Consider the following 22,015-nt stretch of genomic DNA (forward strand, 5'->3'; position numbering starts at 1 on the left):
TGATGATCATTACAAATTATTAGTTGGTGTTGCAAATTGTGTTGCAACACTTTTTTGTCGCATGTCAGTTTGTCAACCTGCGTATGTCAATTCTTGTTTATGTAATTCAATTCGTTCGTATGATTATGATTAACACTCATGTGATATTGTATGTGTCCACAGATATACCATTGCATACACTTCCAAACAATTTAAATAATTAATTAATTTAATATAAATTTCACCAACGGAGGTCATTTCGCAATTCAAACACATTTGACAGAATACATGCCTGTGTTTTATTAAATATTCGCATGCTTGAAATACAATTAAGTACGCAGCCAGACAATGTCATGATTTTTTTTGTATCGTTATCTAACATACGTTCAGTTATAAAACGCATTTTACGAGCCAGTTAAAACATGCAACGGCGACATGAAGATAAACCATGCAATCATAACATGTTTAAAAAAATAGAAATGCGAACTACTTATAAAACGCACTTCTCGTTTCATGTCTGCAATAAATGTACTCGTCATTCTCCATGCAGAGTTGTCGTTCCATGCTCTCAAATACAATTCAATGAAATCGCCGTGCAAGATAGTGTGTACACGTATGCATCTGTTAACCCTTTCAGTGCGGGAATCGAATTTTGAAGGCCTTTGCAAACAGTTTGGATCCAGAATGGAGAAAATGCTGATTTTAGAAATTCTGCAGACGACATTTTAGCAGACGACAAATTTCCCAGCATGCAAAGGGTTAACTATAGGCACATGCTTATTCTTTTAAATGGGTATTAAATAGAATTTAAAATCGTTTACACTAGCAAACGTTATAACAAGCAGTTTTTTATTAATATGATTTATTGTTTTGTCAATGACATAATATCTGAAAATACTGAGAATTATAACAAAATATATTAGACAATGCTTGGGATGAAATGTAATAGAATATGTGTTGTATGTTGTTAGTTAACTTTTAATGGAAATTGCAGCTTAAATGTAAAGATCAATGCCATATGTCAATTTATTGAAACTAAGTTTAGTTTTAATGATTTGCATTAGATCTAATGGCAATACCAATTTCAGTTCAAACACAACCGTTATGTGTTATCGTGTATAATATCGACAATCAAAATAATTAACATGTACATCACAGGACATATTATAGTTCAGTTTAATAAAGCCCAATGTATAGGCGTCTGCTGAATAAGTGTACCGGTATTTAGCGAGGCTCATTAAACCTGTACGAAGATTATTCATTATTCTGTTTATCTCATCATGGGTCCTTTTATTTATCACATAATATCCTCTTAATTGGCACACTAAATTTTAAAAGTAAAGGGGTATTAAATTGTACCAAAACAAACATACACACAACTCTCTAAACTTAGAAATATGTCATGCAAAAGGGCATATTGTTCTTCGGGAGACATTTATCATGACACTGTCGAAAAACAGAGGGGGTAATCACGTGTAAGTCAAGATGGCGACGTCCATGGCGAGACAAGTATATCCGCACGAAAGCGAGTAGCTTTTATTTTGAACTTAACTCTTACATTTTTTGTAAGCGTGATCAAACTATTACTGCTCGCGCTTCGCTTAATCGTCATAAATGGTGCGATTTTTAAACAAAGGCAACACACGTTGCACAAAAACATATAAACAATATTCACTTTTAGATTTCTCAATCTAAAAATCAACAACATTGGAGATAGCATTTGCTCGTTTATTTACGCCAGAGGTAGAGCCCGTGATTGATAGTCTTGCAATACACACAATAACAACAATCGTGATACATCGGCTATCTCCGGACTCCTCCGTAGGAAAGGCAGATTTAAGCAATAAATCGTCTGCTGATCCAGAGTGACAACAACAACAGTAAACATGTATAATAAAAAGGCAGAGAAACAACAACTAGACATTCTACATGCTTATAAGAAAATTCTGAATAATTAGTAGGCTTTTTGAGTAACCGATTAATATTACACAAATAAAGATATAAATATTTCTATTGCGTAACCTTGAAAATATTTGACATAAATAATTTAAAGAATCATTCATAACGTTTGTTTCATTTAACGTCTCCCGTCGGGTTCTGCGTGCGATAATGGGTCACGTATTAACATTTGGCAAGCAAACAGAAAGAAACAAGAATGCAGCGTCTATACTTGACTTGAAGAACCATGGACGATTAGTCGAATTTTGTCCACCATCCATGCTGAAAGAAAGGACGACATTAACCCAATTATGCCTAGCGGACTCTCCCATCCTGCTAAATTGGATCAATTTATTTGCAAAATTAGGGATGTCTAGTATATTTATTTCTATATTTAGAAATATTTCTTACAGAAATTCCTTTAAGCAAACAGCGCAGATCCTGATGAGACGCCGCATCATGCGGCGTCTCATCAGGGTCTATGCTGTTTGCCAAGGCATTTTTTCTAGACGCTAGACATTAATGGGTTCATATGCTTGATTACCCTAGTTATTGTCGACTCGGGTTATACTTAAAAGTAAAAAGTATGACGAGAACTCTTAAGTATTCTACAATTTATCCCGGGCACAAAAATATACTAAAACGTACACGGGTATACTAACGCTAAATTGGTCGTTGTAAGCTCTTTTTTATCAAATTATTTTTACTCATATTTATGTCAATATTCTGTAAAAGGCCTTTTTAATATCGAATCTTATACTAATAAAGCATGCTGAGGCAGTTTTGTTAAAAAAATGTTTAGTTACAAACTCAAATTTTGAGCGGGAATAAAAATCGGGTACAGTCTAATATTTGCCGGGTACGTTTTAATATATTTTGCGTACCCGGGGTACATTGTTGTATACTTAACAGTGCCCGCGGTACTTTTAAGTAGTGCCCGACGACAATGACCAAAATAGCATTAATAAATAACTATTCACACTGCCAATAAAAGTGTGTTACTGCTTCTTGTTTTTGAAATACGATAGGGCTTTTCATGTGACCCAGTTGCATAGTTAACAATTACAAATCAGACACTGTTAAATATAACAGCCTTTAAAATAGCTTTCTGGTGCACAATTAGTTTAAAGGTTAAAAGGGTAAATCACGGCCAAGTTAAATTCTTAATCAGCAACGTGACGTACAACAAACTCACGTGTATCAACAGCCGAAGTCTGTGTATACACACGTATTTATCTCTTGAGCATATTCAACTAAATAAAGGCTTATATACATGCAGCGCCATTGCTTAATATATCGATAAATCGTGTTGTATAGTTTGTTAAAATATTCAAAAATTATTTTTTTACATCATGATTTCTGTGATAATTATTTAACATAAATTTTCAAATTCGAACGTCTCTTATGACCTGCGCAAAATTTGCTTCGTGTGTTATCAAATACACTTACGTTGTATTGACTTTGGCACGCATAGAAAATTAGTTGGAGGCCCTTTGTAGCATTCGTAAGCCGACTGAACGCAATGTGCCGGACAGCACCGGAATTTCACGGGCAATGTTTTGCAGACTTCGTTGGAAGCGGAACAGGCCGAGAAGTGTTCGGCGAATTCGCAGACAGGGTTGGTTGACATCGCAGCAAAACCGCGAATCTTCGACACATGCTCGATCCATGGCGGGGGACACAGGTCATTGCATGCTGGTAAAAATTAAGAAATGACCTTAATACAAAAACAAGAACAGGAACACCAACACTTTATCAGCAGTAAATAATTAACACGCTAATTAAATATATATTATTATTTAAAAAAAAATACAAATGAGCCTCGCTTTGAGGAAAACGGAGCTTTATGCATGGGTGTTAAGTGCCGTCCCATATGAGCCTGTTTCAGCACGTTCAGCTTGTATTGTTATTTTTGGTTTAAAGGCAGTCTCTTCTCAGCGAAAATCAAATTAAGGCGAAGATTGTCGTCCTTGATAAGCCTGTGCGGACTTGTCAGTTTAATCAGAGACTACAATTGATGCACATTCAAAAAGCCCGGTTTTTCGAGAGTGAGGCTCAAAATATTTACAGAAAATAATCAAATAATTCTGACACTCGAGTTAATTTTAAAATGGTTATCACTATTTCCTTAAATTTTCACGTTATTTCAACCTTAATATTTTTTTATATATTATATATGTATGTAGCAGGGTTCGGTATAAGGAGAACTTATATTGCCTTGCTATATGAGCTAGCTTTTATAGCGACGCGGTAGAGTGTCTGCCTGATTTAGAACCGGGAGGTCCCGGGTTCGATCCCCATGGTGGTCGGGGATTTTTCTGGCTGGGTTACATTGGCGTCCGACGTAAAAACCCACACTGTGTGTCAGACGTCCCACAGATGTCATGACAATAGGAAATTTGTGGAAGAATTTCATTATTAGAGGGGGTGTATGTAGCAAGGTTCGGTATAAGAAGAACTTATACTGCCTTGCTATATGAGCTAGCTTTTATAGCGACGCGGTAGAGTGTCTGCCTGATTTGGAACCGGGAGGTTCCGGGTTCGATCCCCAGTATGGACGGGGATTTTTCTAGCTGGATTACATGTGTTCAAAAATTTCGCGCGAGGTTTAAACATGTAACTACATCCACAAAACATTCATATTTAGCACCATGCGCCAGTTGCATGGGATCCACCCACTCATAATATGATCGAAACGGATACTAACTCCCTTGTACTTTTTTCTCGAAATATAAACGTTTTAATAACAAACTCATACCTGTTTACAGTTATGAAAGAAATTTACGATTCAGTTATCATGCAATATTCGAACATTGCCGTTTTTGTGTTAAATTCAAAAAGACGTTTGGGCACAACAAAATACACTTGAACACGATTAAATGAGACTGAATAAGCTGCTTTGTGCCTGTCCTATGCCTGTATGCATATCTGATTTAAAGACAGCCTACCTGTCCTATGCCTGTATGCTAATTAGATTTAAAGACAGCCTACAGTTTTGATTGCGTAAAGCATACTTTTCCTGTAGCCTTTTTGTAGGAAACACCATAAGCCTTATGATATTGTAATGCCCGAATTCGATAACGACACAGACAAATAATGTCTAAACTGAAATTGTCAAACCGGAAGTAGACGTCACAGATTCATTTGTAGCCAGGTGTCCGTATCTCTCGGCAGCCTGCTTGTGTAGAAGTGTGATGTTTAGATCAGACGATAGCACCCGGGCAACTATTCGGCCTCTCCGAGGTTGTACATCCAGTTGACCGAATGACCCCTGCTCTGACGTCATTTGAGCGGTCACGTGGCATAGCACTGCGCATGTGTATACAACTGCGATCTTCATTGTTGACATCACTGTTTCAATAGTTAAGATGATTTTGTGTGATTTTATCAATAGCGCCCAATTTATGGAATATAGTATACAAGTACAAATGCTGTCGATTATGAAAACAATTTTAAAATTTCAAAACACGACAATATATTGCCATTTTTATATATAGTGGCTATTTCACTTTTTTTTTAAGAAAGCGTTGTTATTTTATCTGAATATTTAGAAGTGAAATTCCATTAAACTATTATTAAATAGAAGTCATTTTTTTTTTGGCTGAATGCAATAATCATTGCTACCACCACGTTATTGGTATTGAAACAAAAACAACAACTTACATGTATATTACAATATACTTTATCTTACTGTAAAATCGGAGTCCGAAAATCCGAGAAAGAATACACGTACACTTTCTGTGCCGTCACATTTGTTTTATCAACATTGATGTAAGACTATAGTTGCTAAAAAATCGCTCATAAATCGTGCAGAAACGACATTACACATGTCAAAATAGTACTAAAATAGCACTTAAATAATGGTTAAGACATCACCGGTTCACTAATGTGGACATATAACTGCATCGTATAATAAGATACATTGTCTACGGTGTCACATTCACCTAATTAAAACACAATTGATGAAAATCTAGGTGTAAAATTACAATATTATTTCTGCAAGTATAATAAAATTACAATTATATAAAGAATAACAGGTTATTGTCTGATTTTGTTATGTATCAGGCAATGCTTATAATAAAATAACTGCGAGCCTTGCATATTGGGTATTGGGTGAGATACTGATCATAAGTTTGCTATCAGAACTTATTTTTTTAACAAAACTATAAATTAGAAAAACGTTTCAAATATAATTAAATGCAATGACTGAGTAAATAAAATAAAATTAAATATTGTATTACAAATATGTACATTTGTTTAGAATTTCATACAATATTTATTCTGAAAACAGTGATACTATTTTTCATTTTCTTGATTTTTGAGATTTATTTTCTGTGCTTTCAGGCAGACTCGTGAAAAGGAAAATGTTAGAGAATGGGTTTTCGGCTGTTTGAAGTTTCCGCTCAATGCATCTCATGATGCTACGCAGTGTGACTTGCTCGTTTTTTATAACCGCCCATTTTGCAAATGAGTAGCAGATGCGTGGAAAGATAATCGTCGAGGTGATCAAGTGATCAATTGTTGATTTCCTTCGTTCGCCTTTCATAACAAGATATATTTGAAGCGATTTACATCTGCAAGTGTTTTCGGAGTTTTTGTGTGATTGTTTTAGTCTTTTAAAATTTGTTTAACAACTCCTGTTATTTTTTAGTCCTGGTCTGATATGTTTTAACTGTTCTAACTTTATCCAGTATGAACTTCTCTATGACTTTTATTAAAATTTAGGAATCGTTTTAGCCCTCATCAAATCGCTTATTAAACACACTCAGATTTATGCCAAACTGGTTGGCAAAGTCTTCGTATGACTTTACAACTTCCTCAAAAGCTGTCAAACTTACCCTCAATGGACCCATGCACACAGTCTGACATTGAAATGCTTATTGTTTTATTATGTCATAATTTCCTAAAGAAATGAGTTTTTACTGTTTAAACACAATTGCTTTGGCAATTTTGACTACCTGCAGCAGACTGAAAATGAAACCTTAAAAGTACCTTATTATCTTAAGTTCTCGTATCAATGCATATTGCATCGAGTTTATTATAAACTGTTTTACTAAATTGCTTTTAAATAAACTAATCAATACATAGTACGTTTAGGTTTATTACTAATTGCTAGCTATTATTTTTTTATTATTGTATATACTTTTTATTGTTTTATTTTATGTATTTTTATTTTTGTATATTTACATTTTGTGATTGATTTTTTACATTTCTTTCGACCTTTGACATTTGCATATGAAGGTGTGTCTAAAAAGTAGTCCGTTTGTTACTTGACGTCATGAGCATTAACACACTCATTCTTAATATTTGGAACAAATATGTTTTTGACTCGTTTTGTTGCTTGCTGTGGATAACATGAAATACATCTTGGTACCAAATTGTTTGTTTTAATTAATCTGATTCGTGTGTACAATAAAATATTTCTTATTTGTTAAGTCTTAGTTATATGATCTTTCAGGAGACATTTTCTGATATTATAAGTTACACTGTTAGTAACTGATGGTGTATGGGATATACACCCTCAGTAATTTCATACCATACGAGAGCAAAGCGCGAGTATGGTATGACATTACTGAGGGTGTATATCCCATACACCATCAGTTACTAACAGTGTAACGATTATATCTCACCGACTACCTTTTAAGTATATAATATATAATATAATATATAATATATTATAATATGTAATATATAATGTATTAAATATATATAATATAATATAATATAATATAATATAATATAAGATAATATAATATAATATAAGAGAGAGAAGATATAGATAATAAATAAGAGAAGAGAAGAGAAGAGAAGAGAAGAGAGAAGAGAGAAGATAGAGAAGAGAGAAAGAGAAGATCAGAAGAAGAAGAGAAGAGAAGAGAAGAGAGAAGAGAAGAGAGAAGAGAAGAGAGAAGAGAAGAGAAGAGAGAAGAGCCTCTAGAAGAGAAGAAGAAGAGAGAAGAGAGAAGAGAAGAGAGAGAGAGAAGGGAAGAGACTCTCAGAAGAGAAGATCTCTCCTTCTCCTCTCCTCCTCTCCTCTCTCTCTCCTCTTCCTCTCTCCTCTCCTCTCCTCTCCTCTCTCCTCTCTCCTCTCTCTCTCTCCTCTCCTCTCCTCTCTCCTTCTCCTCTCCTCTCCTCTCCTCTCTCCTCTCCTCTCTCCTCTCCTCTCCTCTCCTCTCTCCTCTCTCCTCTCCTCTCTCCTCTCCTCTCTCCTCTCCTCTAATCTCCCGTTTCCTCTCTCCTCTCCTATCCTATATAATATATACTATATCATATATCATATATTAGGTCATTTTTGTAGGAGGTGAGATATATGAACATCCGTTTGAACATGATGTAAAAATATAAATGTATCATGAAGCGTTAAATCAGGCATATATCAATGTAGTTGCATGATAAAGTATTCAAACGGACAATGCGCTGTTTTTTTATATCTGATTGGTTATATAAGATGTTATATTTATGTATGAAACAAATACAACATTAGAATATTTTGTGTTCAAAAGAAGTATGGTCACATTAAAAAAAAAACTTACGTCATAGTCAGCGAAAACAGATATGATGATGTGTTCATATATTTACTTTATTTAGTTAAATCAGTTTTCAGCGTTGCCAAACTGGTTCAATCATCATGTCATTTTTTTTTTGGATAAAACAACATTAACATGATTTACATATTAAAAAAACGATTGAAAAACCAAGAACAACCTCAATTAAACACACACATGCGCGCACAACAAAAACAAGAACACCACGATTTCATGATCATAAAAAGGTATTTAAGTACGCAATTATTAAAGCGGGTATATACGATTTTGTCAAATATTTATGAATTTATATAAAATGTGTAAAAAACTTATTATATATATATTACAATATAAATTAAAATAAACGTTAAGAAGAACATGTGTCGAAAAATGCGAAATAAGCCAGATATTTAATTCTGAAATTGAAAACGGCTGTACAGCCGAATTCGCCAGCATGTATACCATACATGTACGATGTGAATCTAAACTTAGTGTAACGGTTTATTTGAATTCCTGCAACGATATCTATTCATACGACACACGAACACTAACTCCGATCCTAATACAAAGACGAATGCTTCGGTTATTGTAGGAAAATATTTACGTCACAATCGGCTCGGGGCGCTAATTTGTCTTTGCTGCATTTTATGAAATTCGGCTTTAATGTATAATTTTTCTTGCCCATTTTATGTTATTGTAACATATTTTATCAATATATTACAATTAAAAACATATAAAAAATCGTTTATACCCGCTTTAAGGGGATGAAAATACAAACGTGTTAGAATATTTAGGAAGGCAGAGTATTTTCCCCTTAATCGCTAATGGTCGAGTCTTCACGTCCCCTAAGTCTTTATAATAAGCGTTCCTGTATATCTCCTTTATTTAAAGCAATGGCCAGTATTTTTAAAATTATGTTAGAGTTAATATCATGAATCAACTCTACTGTACCGATGTGATAGCGCATGTCTTAAAGCTTGCAAAAACAACACAAACTGTGAAATATAAGAATCCAGCATCTAAATGAAGGCACTTAAGTGAGGCAAACTATATTAACATTATCACTTATCAGCCAATTACTGGTTTCATTTTTTATTATATTGACAATTTCGTTAAGTTTTAATTAGTTCAAGTAAACATTAACACAATAAGAATAACATGTATTTGCTAATAAGTAATATAGCAAAATCCATTTATTACCGTTATAAGTTATCAACACAAGTAATAGACAATTGTTCAGTAAAAGGCTTACTCTAAATTTACTACAACCTGGGACAAACACATCACTCAAGTTAAAGTCGCGAACAAACATAATCGACACCGAACAAACCACGTGCAGAGAAATAGCCTCCATAAGTTCACGTCTCATGTAAGTCTATCACCACGTGTCAAACACTATTCACTCGATGTAAAATCAGAGTCTATCGCGATCACCGGTATATAAGCATCTGGAGTCGCCATGCAAGGAAAATAAGGGACACAAACAATCAACAACTATACTTCAGAACTTGGCCATTGTATTTCTACACGATGGGGTTTGAATGTGAGGGTATGTAAATATTCTATCTAAATTGAAATTCAAATTTCATTTAATAATTATGTTCAATTGTGGACATTTTCGCAACACCACTATAATATAACTAACAGTTCCAAGGCTGATAAACCAGATGAACACGTACCTTCCATATTTAATGATTCGATTCACATGCATTATATAACGTATATGTCCAAAGCTTAACAATTGGATAATTACCATATGATATCTGCCATATTTATTAATAATTCTCGATATTTCGTTGTTGATTATAAATAAAATACATCATATGAGCAATTAGCTCGTTATGCAGTTTTTATGGGCGAAAAACATTAAAAACTGCAAAATTTAAAAGTCAAGCATAGTTTACTAAATATACATTGCGCTTATGAACAGTTTTTTTTACATATGTTTACAAGTAGACTTGCCGGTCATTTTATAAGTAATTCAGTTTGCATAGCTTGAACTTTTTTATATTTTACAATTTTATTTTCAGATTTTTCTTCTGGCTATTCTTCCGGTAACGACTCGGATCACGTATCTGTGACGTCAAATGATTCACTGACGACAAGTGTCACATCGTCGTCTGTCGACGGAGTATCCCCACCTCAAACCAGTCTTTATCTCGAATCACAGTTTCAAAGTGCACATGCGCTGTGTGAGGATATGCAAATAATCCTCGCGATGCCCGAGATGTGTGACGTCACTTTCCTAGTTGGAGCTCGTGCAGTACCCGTTCACGGATTGAAAGCAGTTATGGCATCTAGAAGCAGGTACTTAGGTTACATCAACATAAAATACATTTTTAATCTGCACATGTTAATAAAATATAAATAGTTGATAAATGAAATTAAAATTACTAAGCATTTCCTGCTATTTTGTGTACTTCATATCTTATATTTTGTTTACAGAGTTATGTTTGAGCTCATCCAAAAACACATATACCTCAGAATAAGCGAGCAATCAAAAGTTACCAAAACTAAAAAGGTCATAGGCAAGTCTTCTGTCGGACTTTCTCATCTTTCATCGGAGAAACTGAAGATCCCAATTACGAACTACGACGCCGAAGTGTTCCGATTGCTGGTTGAGTTCATTCATTGCGGGGAGGTCAACATTAATGAAGACACAGTAGCGGGTCTATTCTGCGGAGCAAGTCAGTTTGAAGTGCCGGAACTTCCCGGGGCCTGTCTGGATTTCGTTGAAAGATGTGTAAAACTGCGTCGCACTGAGAATATCCGATTTCACGCAGAGTGCTTCAAGTTTCATGCGGCCGCCAAGACACTTCTAGATAAGGTTTGATATATCTACAATATTTAAGTTATTTTCATTATAAAAATAGAATTAGATCTTTTTATTCAGCATAATATTTAATAGTTAACAAAAATGTCCAATCTTTCATGCATATTTCGAAAAATATAGTTGGTAGTAATACACATTTTCTGTTGAATTGAACAATTATTATTGACGTAATTTTGTTATATTTTGTAGGTTTACCAAATTTCTCCCAAACGGTGTTACATGCTACGGAAGGAGACGTCAGTTTGAAGATTTCATAACAAAACACATATGACATCATCGAAATATTCCGGAGCGGACATGAACTTAAATGAGGTTCTTGAAATACGTTTCGGTGGGTGATCAGTACTTCCGGGAGTCACGCAGACGAGACTGAATTGAAACATATCCTCATTGTTGCAGGACTCTGCGTGTGTTATATGCTGAAGATGGTTATCGTTGTTATTGTATAATTGTTGTTTTTATATTATGTTAATAAATTAATGTCTACTGCTGTAAAGATGCGTTTGTTTTACAGGTCTTAACAAATAAAACTTATGCTGAACATGGCTGCATCGTTTTTGGAAAACTGGACTTAATGCATGTGTGTAAAATGTCGTAACAGATTAGTGTGTGCACTCAACACAGGCTATTCAGGGACACTTAGTGCATATGCAATAAGCCCAGTTTTTACAGAACAAAATAGCGTAGCAAGTCAAGATTTTTTATGCCAGTCAAACCGATGATCAATGCTCAAAATCCGCAATTATCAACAAATGCTTTATAAAACATAATATTTAATAAACAACTGTTACAAACAGTAAACCCACTCAGATTTATGCCGAACTGGTTTGTTTAGTGTGTGACGTCACACAGGTGTACACACATGGGTTTTTACTCTCCAGAAATTTTGTGAAATAATATGGATTTAACGCGAATATCGGGACAATTTTTGGACTAAAATGTTGCCAGTGAAATAATCTAGTTGTCACCAAAGAAGAATAAAGGAACTTACATTAACAAAAGTACTAAATCAAGCAGAAAAAGAAAAACAATATCTCCAATTGAGCCCGCCAAAATTAGCACGTGATTCTCGCATGAAAAAGCCTGCAAAACCAGATTAGATGTAAACACTGCTCAACATGTAGCACGAGCAATGTAAGCAAGGAATCGCAACCATTAAACTTGACCACAACACAAACGGCTTTTGATTTCAATAATTGTACAACAAACGCCTTTGGGACAATGAATTATAACGCTGGAAAACCATAATTATTTTGGTCAGTTCGGAGTCTCTTCTCCACCATTTAACCAATTTGGAGGCGCCAACCAATCGTATCAAAACAACATGAACCCACCACCTTGGGCCGCGAGCTTGATAGAGGATATCAAAAACATAAAACAACAAGTAGCGAAAATTGATAAGATTGAAGACTCAGTAAACAAAATAACGCAAAAAGTGGAACAATTCGAATTAGAAGTTAAATGCATGGAAGCCAGTTGCAAATTCATCAATGAGCAATTCGAAGAAACAAAACATAAACTTGAAAAATCAAAATGTTTAACGAAAAATCAAACAAGATCGAAAAATGCATCAAAAGCTTCCAGACAAAATAAACGCAAATTGAAGATGCCAACGACAACCTGGAATTCCTTAGCCTACGAGAGAATCTGCTCTTTCATGGCATTAAAGAATCACCAAGTAAGCATGAAAATTGCGAAGAGCTAATGAAGACACTCCTTCAAGATGTATTACAGATCGAAAAAAACATCGAACTTGATAGGGTCCATCGAATAGGCAAGGAAACACCGGGCAAAACGAGCCCAATAGTGGCGAAGTTCCATCATTATTCCGACCGGGAACTCGTTCGCAAAGCCTCAATTGAAAAGAATCCAGATTTAAGGGCGCTAAACCAAGGCGTTGGGATACAGCAGACGAAGGCTACCCTGGAAAAGCGACGAAATAAACAACACATAGTTGACCGGGAACGAAATGCAGGCAGAACAACCAAATGGGCAGGATCAAGACTTCTAGTGAAAGGACAAAACGGCGGCTATCATGAACTAAACAATTAGGCAATGGAAAGTTACAAATTATTTCGTGGAATATAAATGGACTAATACGAAAATTAAAGGATATTGACTTTTTAGAATACATTAATCAATATGATATCATTTTGTTAAGTGAAACCTAGACCAATAAAAAAAGAGTGCAAAATCTTAACATTCAAAACTTTGAAAGCACACATATTTATGGATATAAATCTTATGGAGTTAAAAAAGGCCGACAAGCCGGAGGTATTTCTGTTTATTTCAAAACCTCATTAAAAGATAAAATATCAATTGTAAAAGTAAATGATTTTGGCATAATATGGTTAAAAATAGATAGAAAACTGTTAAATTTTGATACAGATGTTTATATTTGTTGTACTTACATTCCACCACCCAATTCGAAAGTCTTAAGAGATGTCGATTTTGATTTTTTCGAAGAAATAGAGAATAATATAGAACAATATTGTACCTTAGGATATACTTTTATTGTAAGAGATTTAAATTCTAGCACTGGCTTATTATCCGATATATTAGAATACAATAGACATTTAGATGAAACTTACAACATTAATACAAATCAGAGGCGTATTTAGGTGGGGGGCTAGGGGGCTAAAGCCCCCCCACCCCCAGCTGGCTGGCTAGATACGATTTTTAATAAAAATGAGCCCCTTACAGTTTCAATCCACATGTGTATTTCCTGTCATATGCCCCTAATTAAGCCATAAACAGCTGTCGATTTGTGTGATTAGCCCCCAGGCATGTGTACAGACGATCTAACCTTCGTCAGCTAAAGTGCACGGGTCATTGACTGTAAGTGATAAACTGCGCTATTTGATTGGCTGAAGGAGATACATTCAACTAATGAAGTTCATCCATACATTTAGCTATAGGTAAATGTTTACAAATGGCTGCCGCATGGGACTTATGAAAAACAATATTTCAATTTGTAGCAATTAAAGAGTTTAGACGAACGCTATGGACACTCATAATTATTTTTTTCGGTATTTTCTTTTACAAATCGGGCTAACTGCTTTGATGTTCATCCATAGTTTTTGAAATTAAAAAAGACTCAAAAATGAAAAATTACTTTGCTAGTATGAAACTAAATCATTTTCTAAAAGCGTGACAACATCGAGGCAGCAACACCCGAATTAAACTACAAAAGAAACCTTACGACTCCCTTTGTCGACACTTTTGTGAACGAAATGGACACCAAATTCAGTTATTTGCAGACTAAGGCAGTCAGGGGATTGAAGTTTATACCTGAACAAATGTGCTCCTCTCCTGTCAGTGCTAGTGACCTTGAATGGTTCAATGATGATCTCCCTTCCCCTCAGTCCCTGTCTGCTGAGTTGCACTTTATATGACAGGCTAGGTGGAAAGGTGTACCTAACCCACCTACTACCCTTCAGGGCTCTGTTGCACATTGTGATTCCCAGCTGTACCCCATCATTTACACTGTTTTGTCCATATCATGTGTGTTCCCTGTCACATCATGCGAGTGTGAAAGGAGTATCAGTGCCCAATGACTTGTTAAGACAAAACTAAGATCATCAATGGGTCAGGACAGGTTGTCCGCTTTGTGCCTGCTTTCCTTTCATAGGGAGATGGACATAAACATTTTTAATGTTGTACCTAAGTTGACCTAGTAGGATATCCAACAAGGTTAAATAGGAGGTCCACCCATCTAACTCTGTTAAAAAAGTTATGGATAAAGATAATGTCTCCCACCACTTTAGTGGTTTGAGGGACATTTGATTTACCCCTGTGTGTCTGTCTGTCCGTGTGTCCGTCACACTTGATGTGTGAACTCAAGTTCTTATTTGTTTTACATGCACTTTTATCATGCACTTTTATCATGCAAAATGCTGATTAGATAGCAGGAAATCGCATCATTTCAAGGTGCCATTTCAAAAAAATTTCGACGAAGGAAGGGGACACCCCTTCCGCACCCTCCCCAGTTAAGCCCCCCCCCCCCCTCTGAAAATTTTCTATATACGCCTTTGAAATTCAAATGAACCAAATTTAGGACACATTCCGAAACGAAAGAATGAAGATCATACAACTGACTGTCAAGGCCGATCATTAATCTCTCTATGCAAATCTACCAACCATATTATTAACGGTCGTATGCCCGGAGATAGAACAGGTAATTACACCTTCACCTCACCACGTGATCGTAGCGTAAGCGACTGTACTAACATACCACGATATATTCCTCGGGAATGTCATGCATGAATTTGAAATACTTGATTGCAGCGAATTCTCTGATCATGCTGCACTTTATTTAAGTTTTCAAACAGTAAGCAATATTAACTTACAAAGCAATAAAAAGGAAACAAAACTACAAGAATTGAAAATAATAATTGATAATGATAAGTCACAAGAATTTACTTCGTTAATAGATGAAAAGATACATGTATTAAATACAATTTTTACTGAAATTAATGTTAATGATCAAATTTACACTCTAACGCAATATTTAAACGAAAGTAACGTTCAGATATTTGGAAAAGTATTTACAATTAATAACAATAAACAATCACATCCAAAAGCGCCAGAATGGTTTGATAATACTTGTAAAACTGCAAAATGCAACTTCCGTGATGCAAAAAATAACTTAAATAAGAATAAATCCAACCCAAATAGACAACTATTTGTACATTATAGAACACAATATAACACTATTCGTAGAAAAACAAAATATAGATATAAGAGGAATGAAAGCACGCGGTTAAATAAAATTGCAAAAACACAACCAAAAATGTTTTGGAAAACACTTAAAAAATGTAATAAACCTAATAATAAAAATGCTGAGCATACAAATATTAACGAAATGTTCAATCATTTTAATAACTTAATCGGAAACGATGCATTCGATAATACAGATTTTGATATAAATGTACAAAATTTAAACACACCACAAACCGAGACTGAACAGCTCGATTCGCCAATTACAGAGTCAGAAATATATCAAGCAGTTTTCAAGCAAAACAACGGCAAATCAAGTGGACCTGATAAAATTTCAGCTGAAATAATTAAAACAGCATATAATTCTATAAAAACGTACTTAACAACTATATTCAATAACATTTTTGATACTGCACAATATCCTGAAAGCTGGGGAATGGGTTACATCACACCAATATTTAAAGGCGGTGATCCGAGCGATGCGAAAACTTATCGCGGAATAACATTAAATAATAATTTATCAAAGATATATTCCCAAGTACTATTAAACAGACTAACGAAATGGTGTGATGAAATTAAAATGATATCTGACTGTCAATTTGGTTACCAAAAGGGAAAGAGCACAGTCGACTGTATCTTTATACTAAACAGTATAATTAACAAAGTTCTAAACTCTGGTCAAAAATTATATAGCATTTTTATTGATTATGCTAAATGTTATGACAGTATAAATCGATCACTATTATGGCAAAAATTAATCACCGAACGAATAAGCTCTAAAATGGTTTCCGCACTCAAAGCTATGTATTCATCAGTGAAATCAGCCGTCAGGTTAAACAATCAAACATCAGAATACATCAATTCACATGCTGGTGTGAAACAAGGCGACCCATGCTCAAGCATCCTGTTTATGATGTTCGTTAATGACATTATTGAAAATATTGACTCTAATACTGAAGGAATCATAACGATCAACGATATTAAATTCTTTTTAATATCTTATGCCGATGATCAAGTCCTATTTTCAACTTCTCCAACATCAACCCAACTAATGTTAAATGACGTTGAAAACTATTGCAATAAATACAAACTGAAAATCAATACGAGTAAAACAAAAGTTGTTATTTTCGAAAAAAATAGCCGACACACAAGTTTTAACTTTACGTTATATGGTGAGCCGTTAGAAATCGTCACATCATTCAAAAATTTAGGTGTAACTTTATTCAAAAACGGAAACTGGTATAAAACAATAAAATCAATATCAGAACATGGTAACAGAGCGCTTCATCGATTTTACTCTGTTTTAAACCAATATGAATTCCCAACAAAAGAAAAATCAAATATTTTTAGCTCATCTTTTTTTTGAAAAAAAATAAATATGAGCTATTGTCATCACCTTGGCGTCGGCGTCGGCGTCCGGTTAAGTTTTGCGTTTAGATCCACTTTTCTCAGAAAGTATCGATGCTATTGCATTCAAACTTGGTACACTTACTTACTATCATGAGGGGACTGGGCAGGCAAAGTTAGATAACTATGGCGTGCATTTTGACTGAATTATGTGCCCTTTTTATACTTAAGTTTTGTGTTTAGGTCCATTTTATTCCTTAAGTATCAAAGCTATTGCTTTCATACTTGCAACACTTACTAACTATCATAAGGGGACTGTGTAGGCAAAGTTATGTAACTCTGACTGGCATTTTGACAGAATTATGTGCCCTTTTTATACTTAGAAAACTGAAAATTTGATTAAGTTTTGTGTTTAGGTCCACTTTATTCCTAAAGTATCAAAGCTATTGCTTTCATACTTGCAACACTTATTAACTATCATAAGGGGACTGTGCAGGCAGAGTAATGTAACTCTGACTGGCATTTGGACGGAATTATGGGCCCTTTATACTTAGAAAATTGAAAATTTGGTTAAGTTTTGTGTTTTGGTCCACTTTACCCCTAAAGTATCATATATATTGCTTTCATACTTGGAACACTCGCAAACTATCATAAGGGGACAGTAAAAGGACAAGTTGCATAACTCTGGTTGTCATTTTTACGGAATTATGGCCCTTTTTTGACTTAGTAACTTTGAATAAATGGTTAAATTTTGTGTTTTGATCCACTTTACTTCTAAAGTATCAAGGCTATTGCTTTCAAACTTCAAATACTTTCATGCTATCATGAGGTTACTGTACCTGGCAAGTTGAATTTTACCTTGACCTTTGAATGACCTTGACTCTCAAGGTCAAATTATTAAATTTTGCTAAAATTGCCATAACTTCTTTATTTATGATGAGATTTGATTGATACTTTGACAAAACAACTCTTACCTGACATACCACAATAGACTCCACCCAAACCATCCCCCACGCCTTCCCCCCCCTCCCCCCGAATCCCCCCCCCCCTATTTTTTTTTAAAGATCATCTCACAAATGACCACCATCCCCCCCCACCCCACCCCCAATTTTTTTTATTTTTTTGAAACGGTTAAAAACACAAATCTTTATTTTTATTATTTTATTTTTGAAATACCATCCAACTGTCCCACCCTTGAATCCCCTCCCCTCCCCCCCCCCCCCCACCTCCACCCCCGATTTTTTTTTTTTGCAATTTGTTTCGCATTTTTGGAAGATAATGTAATAAATGACCACATCCCCACACTATACACCCCTCTTCACTCCACCTCTCCCTCCTTTGTGATTGAAATTGAGAGTCCCTTCACCTTTAAAAAGAAAATAGATGAGCGGTCTGCACCCGCAAGGCGGTGCTCTTGTTGATAAATTAGTAACCCCCGTTCTTCACTATTCTGCTGAAATCTGGGGACAAGATTCAGGAAAAGAATTAGAACTAATTCATACAAATTTTTTTAGAAAAATTATATGTGTCAAACAAAAAATCTATCAGCACTGTATGGCGAATTAGGACGATACCCCTTATCTGTGATGCGTAAATTACACATCTTTAAACATTGGTTTAAAATAATATCAGGTACAAATGATAGTCGCATAAAAATAATATATGAATCACTATTCAATGACGCAGAACAAAACATAACATACAACAAAAGAAATTGGGCTTATCAAATCAAATCAACACTCGAGCAGCTAGGTTTAACTTTTGTATGGACTGAACAAGAAACCCTGACAGAAAAATCTGAACAAACCTACATATACAATCTAATAAAACAGCGATTATTCGATCATTACAAGCAATACTGGTACAGTGAGATCAATAATTCATCAAGACTAAATACATATTGCCGCATCAAGGACACGTTTATACAGAACAATATCTGGGTATCATCACAACAACAAAAATTAAAATAGCACTAACTCAATTACGCCTATCATCACATAGATTAGAAATAGAACGAGGTCGATACCACAATATTCCTCGGGATAATAGGAAATGTAAATTTTGTAATCTTAATGTCGTAGAAATTGAATACCATTTCTTATTAATATGTCCAATATACACAGATATTAGAAAAACTTATTTAAAGGCATATTATCAAAGATGGCCAACATTAAATAAGTTTGATTTATTTATGAAAACACAAAATAAAAAAGAAATCATTAATCGTTCAAATTACATTTATAATGCGAATTGTTTACGGAACAATTTAGAAACATATTAATTTATCTATGTATACTATTTTTCCCATAATTTGATGAGTAATAATCAATATGAATGTTAAAATGAAACTTATTATGTAGAACAATTTACTCTTTGTCTCATTATTTTATTAACAACTTTCATTATCGATGTTAGAAGAAAATATCCTATGTTATGAATCAGTAAAATATTTGTTAACTTCCTCCATTACATATTTTTTATAATTATTACCTAATTTCACAATAATTTTCATCCATGTCGTTACACTTGTGTATTATGTATAATTGTATAATGCATTTGGCTAAAAAGCAATTGTATGCTTAAGAGCTAATAAATGTTGTTGTTGTTGTTTGGTGAAGTTTTTGTATGTTTTGACAACTTCCTCAAAAAAATCTGTTGTCAACTTACCCTCACTGGCCTCATGTACAAAATCTGACATTGAAATGCTATTTTTGTAATATGTCATAATTTTCATAAAAATGAGTTTTAGCTGTTTAAACACAATTCCTGTGGCAGGAAACAGCATAAAACAGTTTTTATGTTGTGTGCATATAGCCATGTTCACTTTGCTACTGAGTGGGAAAGGATTAAACAAGTTTTCAGCGTCTTCAAACTGGTTCAATGATTATGTCATTAATGTTTTGGATACAATAAAATTAACATGATTTACATATTCAAAATACGTTTTAAAAACAAGAACAACATAAATAAAACACACACATGCACGCATATTAAATAACAAGGACAACAACAACACAATTTCGTGATCATAAAAAGGAATATAAGTACGCACATATTAAGGGGATGAAATACGAACGTTTTAGAATCTTTAGGAAGGCGGAGTATTTCCCCCTAAATCGCTTACACTTCTAAGTCTTCCCGTCCCCCCAAGTCTATATAAAAAGCGTTCCTGTATATCTCCTTTCTTTAAAGCAAGGGACAGTATTTTAGAAAATCATGTTAGGGTTAATATAATGAACCATCTCTACAGTACTGGTGTGATAGCACATGTCTTAAAGCTTGCAAAAACAACACAAACAGTGAAATATAAGAATCCTGAATCTAAATGAAGGCACTTAAAGCCACACATCTGAAATGAAATACATGGCATAGTAAATTTAAGTATAAATAAGAAACATATTTTATCTATGCCAATTAGAATATATCTGGTGGTTACAAGGTAGAAAATCCGTCTTTTTTCCTCTTTAAAACATAAAAATAATCGCGTTTGCCGAAATGGACGTATACGTCTAGAAATCCTTCTTTCGGTTTTAAAAGCGGTACCGTTTGAAAAATAATTAATTACTTGCTAACTAGGCTATAGATTTAATTTTATCTATGCCAATTAGAATATATCGGTTGGTTACAAGGTAGAATTTCGTCTTTTTTGCGCTTTAAAACTTAAAAATAATCGCGTTTGTCAAAATGGATGTATCCGTATAGAAATCCTACTTTCGGTTTTAAAATTAAAAAAATAAATAAATTACTTGCTAACTAGGCTATAGATTAAACGCGGACTCTAGATGAGAAAATATACGCTCCGTGGATTAAATGACAATTTTACACATTTTAAAATTGCATCTATATGTTTTAATTAATATGGATTTCATTTCAAGGTGTGTTGCTTTAAGTGAAACAAACTATTGTAAAAATAACATTATCAGCAAATTACTGGTTTTATTTTTTATTATGTTGACACTTTCGTTAAGTTTTAATTAGTTTAAGAATACATTAACACAATTAGAATAACATCTATTTGCTTATAAGTCATATAGCAAAATCCATTCATTACCGTAATAAGTTATCAACACAAGTAATAGAAAAGTGTTCAGTAAAAGGTTTACTTTAAGGTTCATGTAGAGGCTTCAATTTGAAAAATGTGGGACCCCTAGCATTGAACTCAAATTTGACTAAAGGAAGAGTGCCACATTGAAAATGTATACATATATGCTTTAAAGGATGTTTTTCCTTCAAACTGCTACCAATTTTGTACATCAACGTATCATAACATCCACAAAATCAATCAAAATACAACGCGATTTTAACAATAAAATATACATTATTTTCAAAAATCTGAATCATGTTTATTCCACGTATTTCGGCGGAAAATTATATAACTAGTGATTAATATCGACATTGACGAGGGCAAGTTACGCTTAAATAGTAAAAAAAGTTTACATATCTAGAAATATCAAAACTCGAACACATGTCATTTTATCACCATGGGGGCAGCCATTTTTAAATTAATAAAATAGAAAGAAACATGCTAAAAACTCACTCATCGCCTGATTGACATTCCAAACGGTTGACGATGACAAATGCATTGGATTGTACTCTTTCCGTTGATGTTTGCAAACTGCACGATCAGACCTCATAAACACTCAAAAGAATAACTATGTAAGAAGCCTTTCACCAA

At 34.1% G+C, this 22,015-nt stretch overlaps 2 protein-coding genes across 2 annotated transcripts; one reads left to right on the forward strand and one right to left on the reverse strand.

The window, feature by feature from the left end:
• Nucleotides 1–1,812: 1,812 nt before the first annotated feature.
• On the reverse strand, nt 1,813–5,215 carry LOC127834985 (uncharacterized). Its single transcript, XM_052361156.1, has 3 exons — nt 5,038–5,215; nt 3,367–3,612; nt 1,813–2,199 (listed from the first exon to the last, which is right to left on the reverse strand). The coding sequence occupies exons 1-3, from the start codon at nt 5,201–5,203 to the stop codon at nt 2,144–2,146; spliced, it is 468 nt and encodes a 155-aa protein (XP_052217116.1). The 5' UTR covers nt 5,204–5,215; the 3' UTR covers nt 1,813–2,143.
• Nucleotides 5,216–10,659: 5,444 nt separating this feature from the next.
• LOC127835616 (serine-enriched protein-like) lies at nt 10,660–11,274 on the forward strand. Its single transcript, XM_052362053.1, has 2 exons — nt 10,660–10,748; nt 10,887–11,274. The coding sequence occupies exons 1-2, from the start codon at nt 10,660–10,662 to the stop codon at nt 11,272–11,274; spliced, it is 477 nt and encodes a 158-aa protein (XP_052218013.1).
• Nucleotides 11,275–22,015: the final 10,741 nt, after the last annotated feature.

This window comes from Dreissena polymorpha, chromosome 6 (assembly GCF_020536995.1).
Source record: "Dreissena polymorpha isolate Duluth1 chromosome 6, UMN_Dpol_1.0, whole genome shotgun sequence".
NCBI lineage: Eukaryota > Metazoa > Mollusca > Bivalvia > Myida > Dreissenidae > Dreissena > Dreissena polymorpha.